This window comes from Populus alba, chromosome 1 (genome assembly GCF_005239225.2).
Source record: "Populus alba chromosome 1, ASM523922v2, whole genome shotgun sequence".
NCBI lineage: Eukaryota > Viridiplantae > Streptophyta > Magnoliopsida > Malpighiales > Salicaceae > Populus > Populus alba.
The window spans coordinates 23,460,311-23,472,544 of NC_133284.1; the positions used below are offsets into that span (position 1 = coordinate 23,460,311).

General features: G+C 34.5%; 1 protein-coding gene across 2 annotated transcripts; it reads left to right on the plus strand.

Moving 5' to 3' along the window:
- The first annotated feature begins 1,268 nt into the window (after positions 1-1,268).
- On the plus strand, positions 1,269-9,962 carry LOC118040197 (protein LNK1). Of its 2 annotated transcripts, none has more exons than XM_035047070.2 (8): positions 1,269-1,462; positions 1,809-1,992; positions 2,607-3,190; positions 3,465-3,816; positions 4,256-4,948; positions 5,658-5,806; positions 9,361-9,493; positions 9,583-9,962. In XM_035047070.2, exons 2-8 carry the CDS (start codon positions 1,969-1,971, stop codon positions 9,688-9,690), a joined length of 2,043 nt encoding a protein of 680 aa, XP_034902961.1. In that variant the 5' UTR covers positions 1,269-1,462; positions 1,809-1,968; the 3' UTR covers positions 9,691-9,962. The 2 variants fall into 2 exon arrangements, with proteins under 2 accessions (XP_034902961.1, XP_034902960.1); XM_035047069.2 differs by having other exon boundaries at positions 1,270-1,462; positions 1,885-1,992.
- Positions 9,963-12,234: the final 2,272 nt, after the last annotated feature.

Genomic DNA, 12,234 nt, shown 5'->3' on the forward strand with positions numbered 1-12,234 from the left:
TGACCTCATGAGGGGATTTTACTGTACCCCTCCTTACAAAACACTATTTATCGAAATAAGGCTTTGCTTTATTGGTTTTTTTTCCCTTTTCAATTAATCTTTTTTTTAAATTTGATTATGTAATATTAAATTTTTTTCTTTTTAATTATCACATTTTTATAACACGACATTGCAACTAGACCCATATCCAAGGCTCCACGGTTTGATGTTGCAACTAAACTCACTTAAATTTGTGTCATGCAAGTTTAATATTATTATTAATATTATAAAATATAACTTTTGTGTCAGTCATGTCAGATAGACTCAATGCTCTTAGGTATAGTTTTACAAAAAAATTTAACACTCTTAGATCTTAATTTTTTTTAATATATTTTTATATAAAAAAAAATTGACCCGCAGTGTAACGCGACCCACACTTCTTATCCATTCCTAATTTCCATTATTCCCTTCCCTCTCATGGCCATCATCTTCATCAGATGCTCTTAAAATCACCAGCACGTAGAAACCACCATGATCATTCATGGAATCAAAATTTCAAACGGATTGAAAAAAACCCACTTAAGAAAATAATTGATCAAAGAGAATCGATCAGATTGAGTGATGAATTTGGCCTATTTGTTTTTATATTTTAAAATTATTTTTTAAAAAATTTAAATTTATTTTTTTTACTTTAAATTAATATTTTTTTATTGTTTTTGATCATTTTAACGCGCTCATGTCAAAAATAATTTTTAAAAAATAAAAAAATATTAATTTAATATATTTTTAAATAAAAATTACTTTAAAAAAACAATCATAAATACCCTCCAACGCAGAATCAGTGCAGAAAAACTCTAATTTAGAAAATAATAAAGTAAATTTTGAGGGGTATTAACCACCACAAAAAAAAAAAAAAAGGAGAAAAAAAAAACATTTTTGAAATCAGAGACGAAGAAACCACTATTTGAAACCAGAGACAGAGAACCCTCGGCTCTTTTTTTCTTCCCCGTGTACTTGGCTACAAAGTGACGTCAGTGGGCATGACCACGTGCAGGGCATAAATATTCGGGGTAATGGATTGGTCCCAGACATGTGTCGAGGGATTCGTAGGTGAGAGCTACGTGGACCAATGGGCTGGTAGAAAGTGATTGGATCTCATCCCTCGCTCTCGTCCACGAATTCTTGCTTTCTGTTTTGATATCTGTTACGCTTCCTTGTTTTGATCTCCTACCCACGTGTCAGAACGTGCCTCATCCAGAAAAATTAAAAAAATATTAACCACTAAAAAAATTCAAAATTTTGTTTTTGTACCGAAAAGAGAGAGAGAGAGAGAGAGAGAGAGTGCGGTCTGGTGTAGAATACTAGAAAAGAAGAAGAAAAATTGTGTAGAAACTTCTGAATATCAGTGGCTGCGATTCGATTAGGGTTAAGTCTTGCAGTAAAGGAGGAGGAGGAAGATTTCGTTTACTTGGATTCTTTTTAGGTGAGTTTTACTCTGGGAGATCCGTTTGGTCTGTGGTTTCTGGCTTGTTTGGTTGCTGAGAATTTGTGAGAAACGAAGAATAACAGTCCAATTATTATGCTTGTTTTAGATTTAAGATTTTTTTTTGAATTTTGATATATTTTTTTTAATTATAGTAATTAAAAAAGAGTTGAGAAATTCCTCTGGTATGTTTATATATTGGATTTAGAAAGAAAAGATTTGCGTTTAGTTGAATAACCAGTAAAGCAAGACTAATCCCTGATTAATTCTATGCCACAAACTAGCTAGGTTAATGCTATTTCTGTAAGTATTTAACTCTAATTTGTTGAGTTCTGGTTTGAAACAGATGCGTGAAGAATCTAGTTCTCTTCTGACCCGAATACACAGAAATTGACTGTTATTTTTTCTTTTCTTTTTTGGAGAGGGCATTAACTTTCAACGAAGAACATGACATCATATAAAGAAATTGTGTGTGGCTTCAATGGCGGGTAGGTGATTGTGGAGGAATGTCAGATTTGTGCATGTATGAGGTAGGGATTCTTTTGAGGTTATTTTTTTTTTTTGCAAATAGTATAGTTTTGTGATGCCTTTATGTGTGTTTGTGGTATTTTATCATTCTCGTATGTTGTTTCAGGTTAAGCCCATTATGCGAAAAAGCAAAAATATTCAACTATTCAGTTTTAGAACAACAATTGGTTAGGACGACTTTATCTGCATTTAGTAATCTATTAACGTACTCAGAATCACAGCCTTTCTGGCTTTCTTGGGACTTTTTTTTTGGCCTGAAATATTGAGTGAAAACATACCCATTGCAACCACTGACAGCTATTCATTTATTTTGGCGGTTTGAAATTTATTTGCAGCAATCATATTATCCTTACCGTAGAGTTTCTAAATTCCATTAATTTTGTGAAGAAGCTCTCGTATTGGGATCAAGACCAATCTTCTCACTCACTTTTTATTGGGTCAATACTCCTGATAACCTGCACGTCTTCTCTGGCCAATAAATAATTAAATGCAGCGCAATCTTCAGTTTTTGTTCTTGTCTCATCCCAAATTATCAACTTCCATTTTCTATGTGTTTTTATCGTGTTTCTCATGAAGATACTGATGGTTACAGTGTGTTTCTAATATTCTATGGCAGCTTGAAGATAATCCGTGGGATGAATTCAGTGTGAGTGATGATCACATAGTACCTCATCCTGGTCATGAATATGGAGATCGCTTTGTAGCTCAGGGCGTCAAGCAAAAGAAACCTGAAAGTAAGATAATTAGTTTTGCGAATAATGAAGATGATTCACTTACCTATAGCACTCAGGAAGAGGAGGAAGCTAGCTTACCTACTCTGGTAAAGAAGGATACAATGTTAGAAAAGGATTCGTGGTCTAACACACCTGATGGTGTGTTTCCTACCTCACGAGATAGTGGCACAGTCAAAGACTTTATAACAATAAGATCTGAAGAAACAAGCATGCCCAGTCATTGTTTAAAAAGTGGGAATATTGATTCAGTTGGCAGTGAGTTCTGTGCCAGTGATCCTACATCAGATGAAAAGTGTTCTGCAGTTGATAATAACCTGTATAGTTATCCACTCAGTCACATTTCAAAGACAGACAATGATCTCAGCTTCTTTGATAATGAGTGTGAAGACAAAGAAAGCAGTGATCCCTTATATTACGGGTGGCCTGATGATATAGGAAATTTTGAGGATGTTGATAGGATGTTTAGGTAGTCCAACCCTTCCCCTTCTATATCATCATCATCATCATCATCATCATCATCATCTCTACTTTTGAAAATTCACACTACTGGTGGAATTATTTGCAATCTCTATAATTAAATATATTCATTTTATGAGTGATACAGTTTTGTATGATCTATTTGAGTACACACACACACGTGAAGCATGTAAAAATATGCATAAGAGTTGATGTATACATCAGTATGTATTTGCACACAAAGACACGTACTCTTGCATGATATCTATAGGTTTATCTTGCAGAAGTTGTGATTCAACATTTGGGCTGGGGAGTCTGAGCAATGAAGATGACTTGTGCTGGTTTTCATCTTCTGATTTCACTGAAAGATCTGATGATGCGTTGAATCTGGGTTCCAAGTTCTTAAATTCTGAGGCAAGTGCTTTGGATAGTGTATCAGAACATCCTGAAGCTTCACAACTAAGCTGTGATGACCCTTCAGTCTACAATTCCAACAAGAAAAGCATTTTCACAGATGACAAAATAAGCTCCAGGACTTCCAGTGCTGTTGACCATTCTTCTCTTGGTTACTTAACATTTCTGAATGGGTCAGAGACAAAATCTGCAAGTATGGATGACTTGGTACTCAAGGAAAAGGTCGGTGAAGTCTTCATGTTTTCATACAATATCTTCTTTCAATTCTGTTTAGATTAGCTGATATCACCTGATCTGAACTTATTTGGGATGGAGGCTTACTTAAGATTGAGGTGGAGAGTTTGACTTGCATGTGTAGAATTGTTAGTTTTGATGGAGCCTTTACTCGAGTAAGAGTTCAATTTCAACATTTCACCTCCCATCACCATTGCAAAAGTGTTTGGGGGATAATATATTTAAAGGGCAACTCATTAAATATCCTTTTCTTTTCACTAATTAAAATATCTTCTGCACTGAAGGGAAAAATTTGCTATTCAGATTCCTTGATTGTTCCCTGGTGGGTGGGGGGGCGCTTCCATAAGCATTTTAGTTGATTGCCAGGTTGCATATTTATATGTATACGTGAATTCATTGCTATGTTGATTTTGTGGTTGCATGAAAGATGAGTTGGAACAAAAGGCAGGCAAGGCACAACAACCGATTTGAAGGAAGGAGAAAAGACAGTGATATTGAAAATGGTTCCTTTCCTCTCAACGTTAACATGAAGCATTTCGCAGATACAAAGCATTCATCTGGAGACTCATCCCATCAAGTTTTACCTCTTCCTGGGATCCAGCAGCATAAACAAATAATAGGATCCAATTCCTTAAATTACATGCAGAAACATATGCCATTGATACACATCGACTACAGTCATTCTTCAGATCAAATTTCGACCTGTCCAACTCAATCTAATGTTAAATCTGAAAACAATGGCTACCCATCTCCTTCTCCAAAGGAGTCTTCCCATGCATCAAATCATGTACGGTCCATTGAGAGCGCTAATGGTCCTGACTTTGAGGCTCCTGCTATAACAACAAATGAGAATGAGGAAAATCTGTATCATTGCCAGGAACCATCATCTGGTAGGAATCTCAGACCTGCAAACATGGTAGGTCCAGCAGAATTTTATGGTCCAGTTTCAGCTAAGAAGGTAGCCCGTCAGTCTGAATATGATATCAAAGGAGTTGGCACAGGGATTCCAGCAAAACTAGACTCTTCAAATGCACAGGAGAGCTCTTGCATGAGTTCTGTGTTGGATGGAGTTTCACTAGAAGCAGCTAGTTTTCGCCAACTTCAACAAGTCATGGAACAGGTGTGGTGGTTTATAAAACTTTGGTTATTTGCATTACATGATTGATATAATAAAAACTGAATCTTCATAGCATTAGAAGAACCTATGTATGTGTGTGCATTTTTCTGTGAGTGCTCTGAATGATTTCGCTTGATTGTGTTTAAAATATTATGAAATATGAAAACTTGGTTCACAAAATACAGCATAACCTTGCAATTTTAAAATAGCAGCATAAACTATTAATGTCAACTTTCGACATGCTCTCTCTCTTGTTAGTCCATGGTGTAAATCGGTTTCATCCAAAGCCTCCAAAGGTTTATATTCAGAGTGGAAAAAGGGTAGTAATTGTGCAACAACTATTACAGAGTGACAAAATACCAATAAAAAGCATTGCATAGTCTTCAACTATTATGTATGGCTATACGGGAAGCTGATAGGAAAATGCTGACCAACCTTTAGATAATATAAGAGATGGTCAGTAACATACTTCTTTTAATGATATGGAATTTTCTAGTTTGTGCTGTTATTATGTTCAAATTATGATTGTTGTTTATATATTTGCAAATGTGTATGAATGAATGGGATCTGAGCATTTGACATGATAAAAAAAGGCTTATAGATGTTTCTCTTGGTGATTATCATTCTCTGCACGATCCTGCCATTATTATTATTATTATTATTATAAAGTCAATATTGTGGGATTTAGTGATCTGAACCTGCCTGAATTCAGTTGGATATTAGGACAAAACTATGTATAAGGGATAGCCTGTATCGCTTAGCTAGAAGCGCTGAGCAAAGGCATAATCATAGGAATGGAAGTGGTGGCAAGAGAGATGGCGCAGACAGAAGTGGGGCATTGATGGCTGAAGAAGCTGATAAGTATGGTCACGCCTTTCTCTCTTTTATTTTCTCCATTGTTTACTTTCTTTGTTTTTCTTATTTGTGCAGTACTTCTTAAGTTAAGATGCATGTTATTGTTTATTGATTGTAGTTATTCTTGTTATGAGTAATCACAATCTGTGTGTGAGGGTGTGCTTCCGCCGGGGGGGAGAGGGGGCGTGCGTGCTTTAGCCGAGTACTAACTAGTCAGAATTGCCTAGCTTAGATTCTATGTAATTTTGATGCCTGAATTGCATAATTTTCATGCCTTTCATTCATTCTTTGAAGTGGAAATAACCTATGTTATCATGTCATGTTCCTTGATATAACCTGGATTAAACATTGGTGAAGCAATTAATATTTGTTTCATCATAAGGTCGCTGGGATTATTTTAGAGTTCTTTAAACGATGCCATAGTTTATCCCAAACTTTTTTGTTTGGTACTTTCTCAAACATTGGTCTAGTGGGCTAAAGTTCCTCTGTGCTACTTCATGTGGCAAGAATTTGACTCGGGAAGTTGAGCTCAACATTAAGCTTGATATTGCACCTCTATGTGGGGGCCTACTTGTTGGTTACTTTCACTTCTTGGTGAAAAAAAAAAAAAAACTCTCCTTCTCATCTCCTTATATGTCCAATTTGATTGATATGCTACTTAGGCCAGACAACTATTCAAGGTTAATTTATATCCAAGAACTTCAGGCTTGTCTTGGTTTGTATTTGCTGATCTCTTAAGGCTATAAGCGTGCTTATTTTTCAAAGGGGAGTGATGCAGCAAAGAGTGATTTATTTAGATATCCTAGACTGACTTGATTTGTTCAGTGTATGTTTTTTTTTCTCTTTTGTGTGTGATCACATGTCTACTTATGTTTATGTGTAACTTCTATTATGATTATGGGTTATTAGGCAATCATCAATCTTGTTGCATCTCCTGTTTAAAGGTGATTATATAATATCTATGAATGTAGGTCTGTAGACTCAGCTATGTAAAATCATAACATTTATGTCATTTCTTGTCTCTTATTTTTTTTCCTTGTCAGAACTCATATCATCTGATCAATTTATTCTGTGTCCAAAAATGGCAGCTAATGACCTAGCACATTGAAATTTAATTTAATAAACTCTGTAAAGAAGTTACCCTAATATATATGCTGTATTTGGAGGACAAGTCAATCAACATTAAGTGGTCAAGAACTAGTGATCGGTGAGGAATACTCTTAAGGGAAAATGATATGATGATCGATGGGATTTTGGTGGGTCCGTTGCGGTGAAATGTGATTAATGCCATCCCTCCTCGGTGGTTCCAAACATTGATATTTAGTCACATAAGGAATATCTCATGTAGTAGATGATGGCATCAATGAGATAGAAGGTTTATTTGAAAGATTTAGCTAATTGAGATTTGAGACTTTATTGCAAGCAATATAAGAGAGATTGCTATAAACTATTAAGCAAGCATTTCATGGCACTCCTTTTGGGTTGGAATTGGGTGTTGACCTAGGTAATTATGTACGAAGGCTAGAGAATTGATACTTTGAGTGAATGTTGTTTGAAGACAGTTATTCACTTGTATAGGAGGGTGTTGTTTTACTTGGAACTATTATGGTTCAGCTAGATAAACAGATTAAAGAGAATGACATAACTGAGTAGATTATCCCTTAGATACATTTTCTTAATCTCAAATATCAATGCTGTTTCCTTTTGCTTTCTGGATTTGAGTAATTATTCTGAAATTATTACTCTTTTAGTGTTTGAAGGGATCCTTTGGTTGTGTTGGGTTTTAGCTAAGGCATACATTGATTTAGATTTCAAATTTCACCAGTGCGCCTCAAGTATCAGAATGAAAGGAGTTTTATTGTTGAGCCTTTGGAGAATGAGGGTGATGGTAGGCATCTAAAGAATTCTGTATTTCTGAGGGTTAATGCCAGGACAAGAAGATGGAGGAGTTGCAAAGCTTGTTAGTGCTTCCATTGTGTCAGCCATTGGAACTAAAATGTTTTTTGGGATGTTACGAAGTAGCAGTAAATCTTTTGTGAAATCGATATCATAGATAGAAGGCAGAGTTAAGATGAAAGGGAAATTTGAGCTTATCAAATCTTACAAAAGATTTATACACAAATGCTTGTTTAAATAAAAAATTGGGTTGGAATTGGGTGAGGAGGTCTTTTGGGATGTTAACATGTTTGTTAAACAAATGTAAGAGAAAATTTTGAACTTATCAGATCTTACAAAAGATTGAGAAAACTGGAGTTTCCTCGATCTTTAAAAAAACTCTACTTTGATGAAACAAGACAAACCATCACCTGGACAATGTATTGAAGAATCTTTTATTACAACTGAAATGGGTATGGGAGATGATGAGGGCTTTATGGGCTGATAGGATTACATTTGATGTGTTGGGAGATTTCCACTTTCATGAGATGGTTATAGCAGCAAGTAGGCTGGCCTGTAAAGGACACAAGGGTCTTGTTTGGAAAGCAAACTATTTTGTTGAATAAATGTAAAAAAATGAGTAAAAAAAGATCTCATTAATATGGTAAAGAATACATGAAATAATTCACGGTACTTGGTCAGGGTATCCATAGAGTTAGAGGGTCTGATTGTAAAAGAAAAACTTTGAAATACTCACATCTTCAAGACATCATTTTTAGAGAGAAATTTATATTGGACAGTATAGAAGAACTACTAAAAGAGAAATGCACATGGCATGAGAATAACCCGTTCTCGTAAGAGCAAAAGAGAACAAAACAATGTTAAAAAACTTTCTAATTCTCTATGTTTGCTAAGGATATTATAGTAAAAGCATCAGTACATAACACCATAAAGATGCGAGAAAAACTATTTTGTCCTATTTTGAAAGGAGGAAAGTTGTTTGTCCTGGAAGATTCTAGCGTTTCCTTCATTCCGAATGGTCCAAATCATAGAAAATATGGCACACTTCTATGGCACCTTCCCCTGTTTCATCTCCAAAATCCCATTTGGCATGCAAGAGTAGGTCTTCTGGAGAATTAGGGAAAATCTCACATAACATGTTTATTCAATGTTAGAGATTTTATAATTGGCAAAAAAGTAGGTTCTCCTAGCATTATTATGTTGAAAAGACTTGTTCGTTGATAAGCACTAGCATCGTTTACCGTTCTCAATATATGAAAAGATTGGGTGATGCATGGGGATGAACATGCAATGAAAATGGTTGCTTTAGTTGCATTATGTTAACCCTAAAAAATATTTGGGATGAGAGGGAGAATATTATCAGAAACCAAATCAATTTATTTGCTAATTAAATTTATGATTGTAATGGCGCACTGAAATGAGTAGTATTTAGTGCGTTTGATCTCAGATATCTTGCTTTGCCAGTTCTATGAGATACAATTAGGAAGGCTCCCGTTGAAGGTATAGAAGAATATTAAAGTTTTGGGAGATTTTTTCAAAACAGTTGGAGAACAAAGGGGAAAAGTTTCACTTGTAAAAGGCCTTTATGCTATTGGCTAGAGCTCAAATTCTTGCTCTTTTAGTGGTTATTATTTTTGTGTATTTTAATGGTTTTCCTCATCCAGGACCGGATTAATGGATATGGAAACTGATACCAATCCAATAGATCGATCAATAGCGCATTTGCTGTTTCACAGGCCATCAGACCCATCTTTGATGCCTGCTATTGATTCCTCGTCTCTCAAGTCTCACACCATGGTAAGTTTTCACATATCTACTTAACATTTTAGTATTTCATTTTGTATTGCTGTGTAAATTGTAACCTTACACTTGAAGTAAATCGACAGATTCATGGATCTATTAGCAGCTTGCCGGTGATGACCAAGGAACATTGCCAGGAGGAAACTGCCACCGGTGTGGATGGAAGCTTGTTGATGAGTAATGACAAACAGTAAGTTAGCATTAACACAAGTGCATTCATAGTAAAAGGTGTTCTATTTTCAAATCACCAGTGTTCTTCATGTGTAATAACACTGGTTGCGGCACTGTCGGACATACTTCTTAAGGTTTGGTTCCATGTTTTAGATCTGATAATTCCTCTGATGTATAATGTCATTTTTTTTTATGTTTGTCACTGTAGCAGTTATATTTGCTGAGACTTTTTTGTTTATTGGTTCCATCATATCACTAACCATCTGGTTCATGGAATCTATTTCAAATTCCTACATGATTGTATGAGTTTGTCTTCAACTATTGAAATCTACAGGCATTACGGTAAATAATTGCTTTCAGAATCTAATGAGAAACCCAGAAAAGGAAGGAAGGGGTCACTGCCTAGAGGTGTGGTTGGTATTCAAATACTGGGATTTATATATATATATATATATATATATATATATATATATATATATAATGAGTAGGATTTATATTAATATGCTTGGTGAGCTATGTTTGGTTAATATATGTTTTTGTTCAAAGCAAAGCATGTGTCACTTTGAAAGATTTAAAAGAAAACGGTGTCATTTTATAAGGAGACTGCTTTATTTTTTAAAGAAATCAGCCAGGGTATTTTATGCTTTTAATTAACACATCTACAGTTAGAGATCGAATACATGATTACTCCTTAAAAACATATAAAAAATTTGTTCAAAGTTGTTTATATTAAATTACTAACTTCTCATTAAATGCCATGAATATTGGAGTAAAAAATATTAATGAAAAAAAATTCTAAAATCTAAAATTGGCTTTTCATTAAAGGAAAATCCTAATTTACTCTTGTTATTTGGTTACAAAGAAACCAATAAATCTGGTAGATTGGAATGTTGATCTTAGATCGTGTTCGGAACTTAAATATATTTAATCAAAGAAATAAAAATAGAAATGTATGAATAAATATGTTTATAGGATAGTTTTGGATTGAATTTTTATTCTTTTATAAAATATAAAGGACAGAGTACATATCTTGCCTATTTCAAATATTCTTGATCCTTTTCTTTTTCTTTTGCCTTTTCTTTTTCCAGAAACAATAATCAAATATGTACCTTCGGTTCCATAATTACATGTGTGCTGTAAATTGTCAAATGGCACTCCCCGTCTGGTATATATTTTTGGTATATATTTTCGGTGATGTAGGGTCCAGTCTCACAATGAGTATCTACATAATTAATTATGGTTTTTTACACATCTTATCTAGGACCTAAGGTTGATAACTTGTTATTATGGTGATGTGTGGTCCAGAATTTACATTCCTTATTATCTAGGACCTGAGGTTGATAACTTGTTATTATGATGATTTGTGGTTCAGAATGTACTTTTCATTATCTAGTGATAAACCAATGATAGAAAAAAGAAGGATTGACTACGTGAAAGACTAAGTTATAGAGCTAAAAAAATAAAAAAAGATTAGTTAAGCTGAAGAAAAAAGAAGGATTAGTTATGTTAGGATTGCTGCTAATTATTTGTGTAACAGTAACTAATCCTAACCACTTTATAATTGTCAGCAACAGTTATAATAATTGTCATGACAATTACAATCTGTAACTATATATATATATATATATATATATATATATATATATATATATATATATATATATATATATATATATATCTGTGTGTGTGTGCGTGCGCGCGGGCGCGCATGTGTATATACATATAAAAATATAACAAAATACAATCTTCAGAAAAGAAGAATTTTTCTATTTTTATCTTAGTATCAGAGCAATTTCGAAAGAGAAACTTCTTTCCCTCTTCGATTCAACCATGACTTCTACTTCAAGTCACTCTTTCTCTATCTCCCATCCTCTTGGATCTGGGCAAACCTCAACAATGGCATTCACTTCATCCTATCAACAACTCAACCATGCATTACCAGTAAAACTTGATCGAACCAACTATGTTTTGTGGAAATCTCAAATTGATAATATTGTTTTTGCTAATGGCTTTGAAGATTTCATAGATGACACCTCTGTCTGTCCATAAAAAGAATTGAGTGCAGGTGTAATCAATCTTGTGTTCATTACTTAGAGAAGACAAGATTGCACAATCCTCAGCTGGATTTACTAATCCCTCACACCAGCTATCATGACACAGATTATTGGACACGCTACTTCTCAGTTCGCTTGGAATGAATTGGAGAAGACCTTCTCTTCTTCTTCAAGAGCCAGAATAATGCAATTAAGGCTTGAACTGCAATCCACAAAGAAAGGATCTCTGCCTATGATAAACTATATCATGAAGGTGAAAAGAGCTACAGACAGTCTATTAGCCATTGGAGAACCTATATCCGAACAGGATCAAGCCATGAATCTACTTGGAGGACTCGATTCTGACTACAATGCAGTAGTTACAACTATCAATATTAGAGATGATAAAATCTCAGTTGAAGCAATTCATAGTATGCTTCTAGCATTTGAAAATCGACTTGAGCAATAAAGCTCAGTAGATCAAATCTCTGCAATGGAAGCTAATTATGCCTCTTCCTCTAATAACAAAGGTGG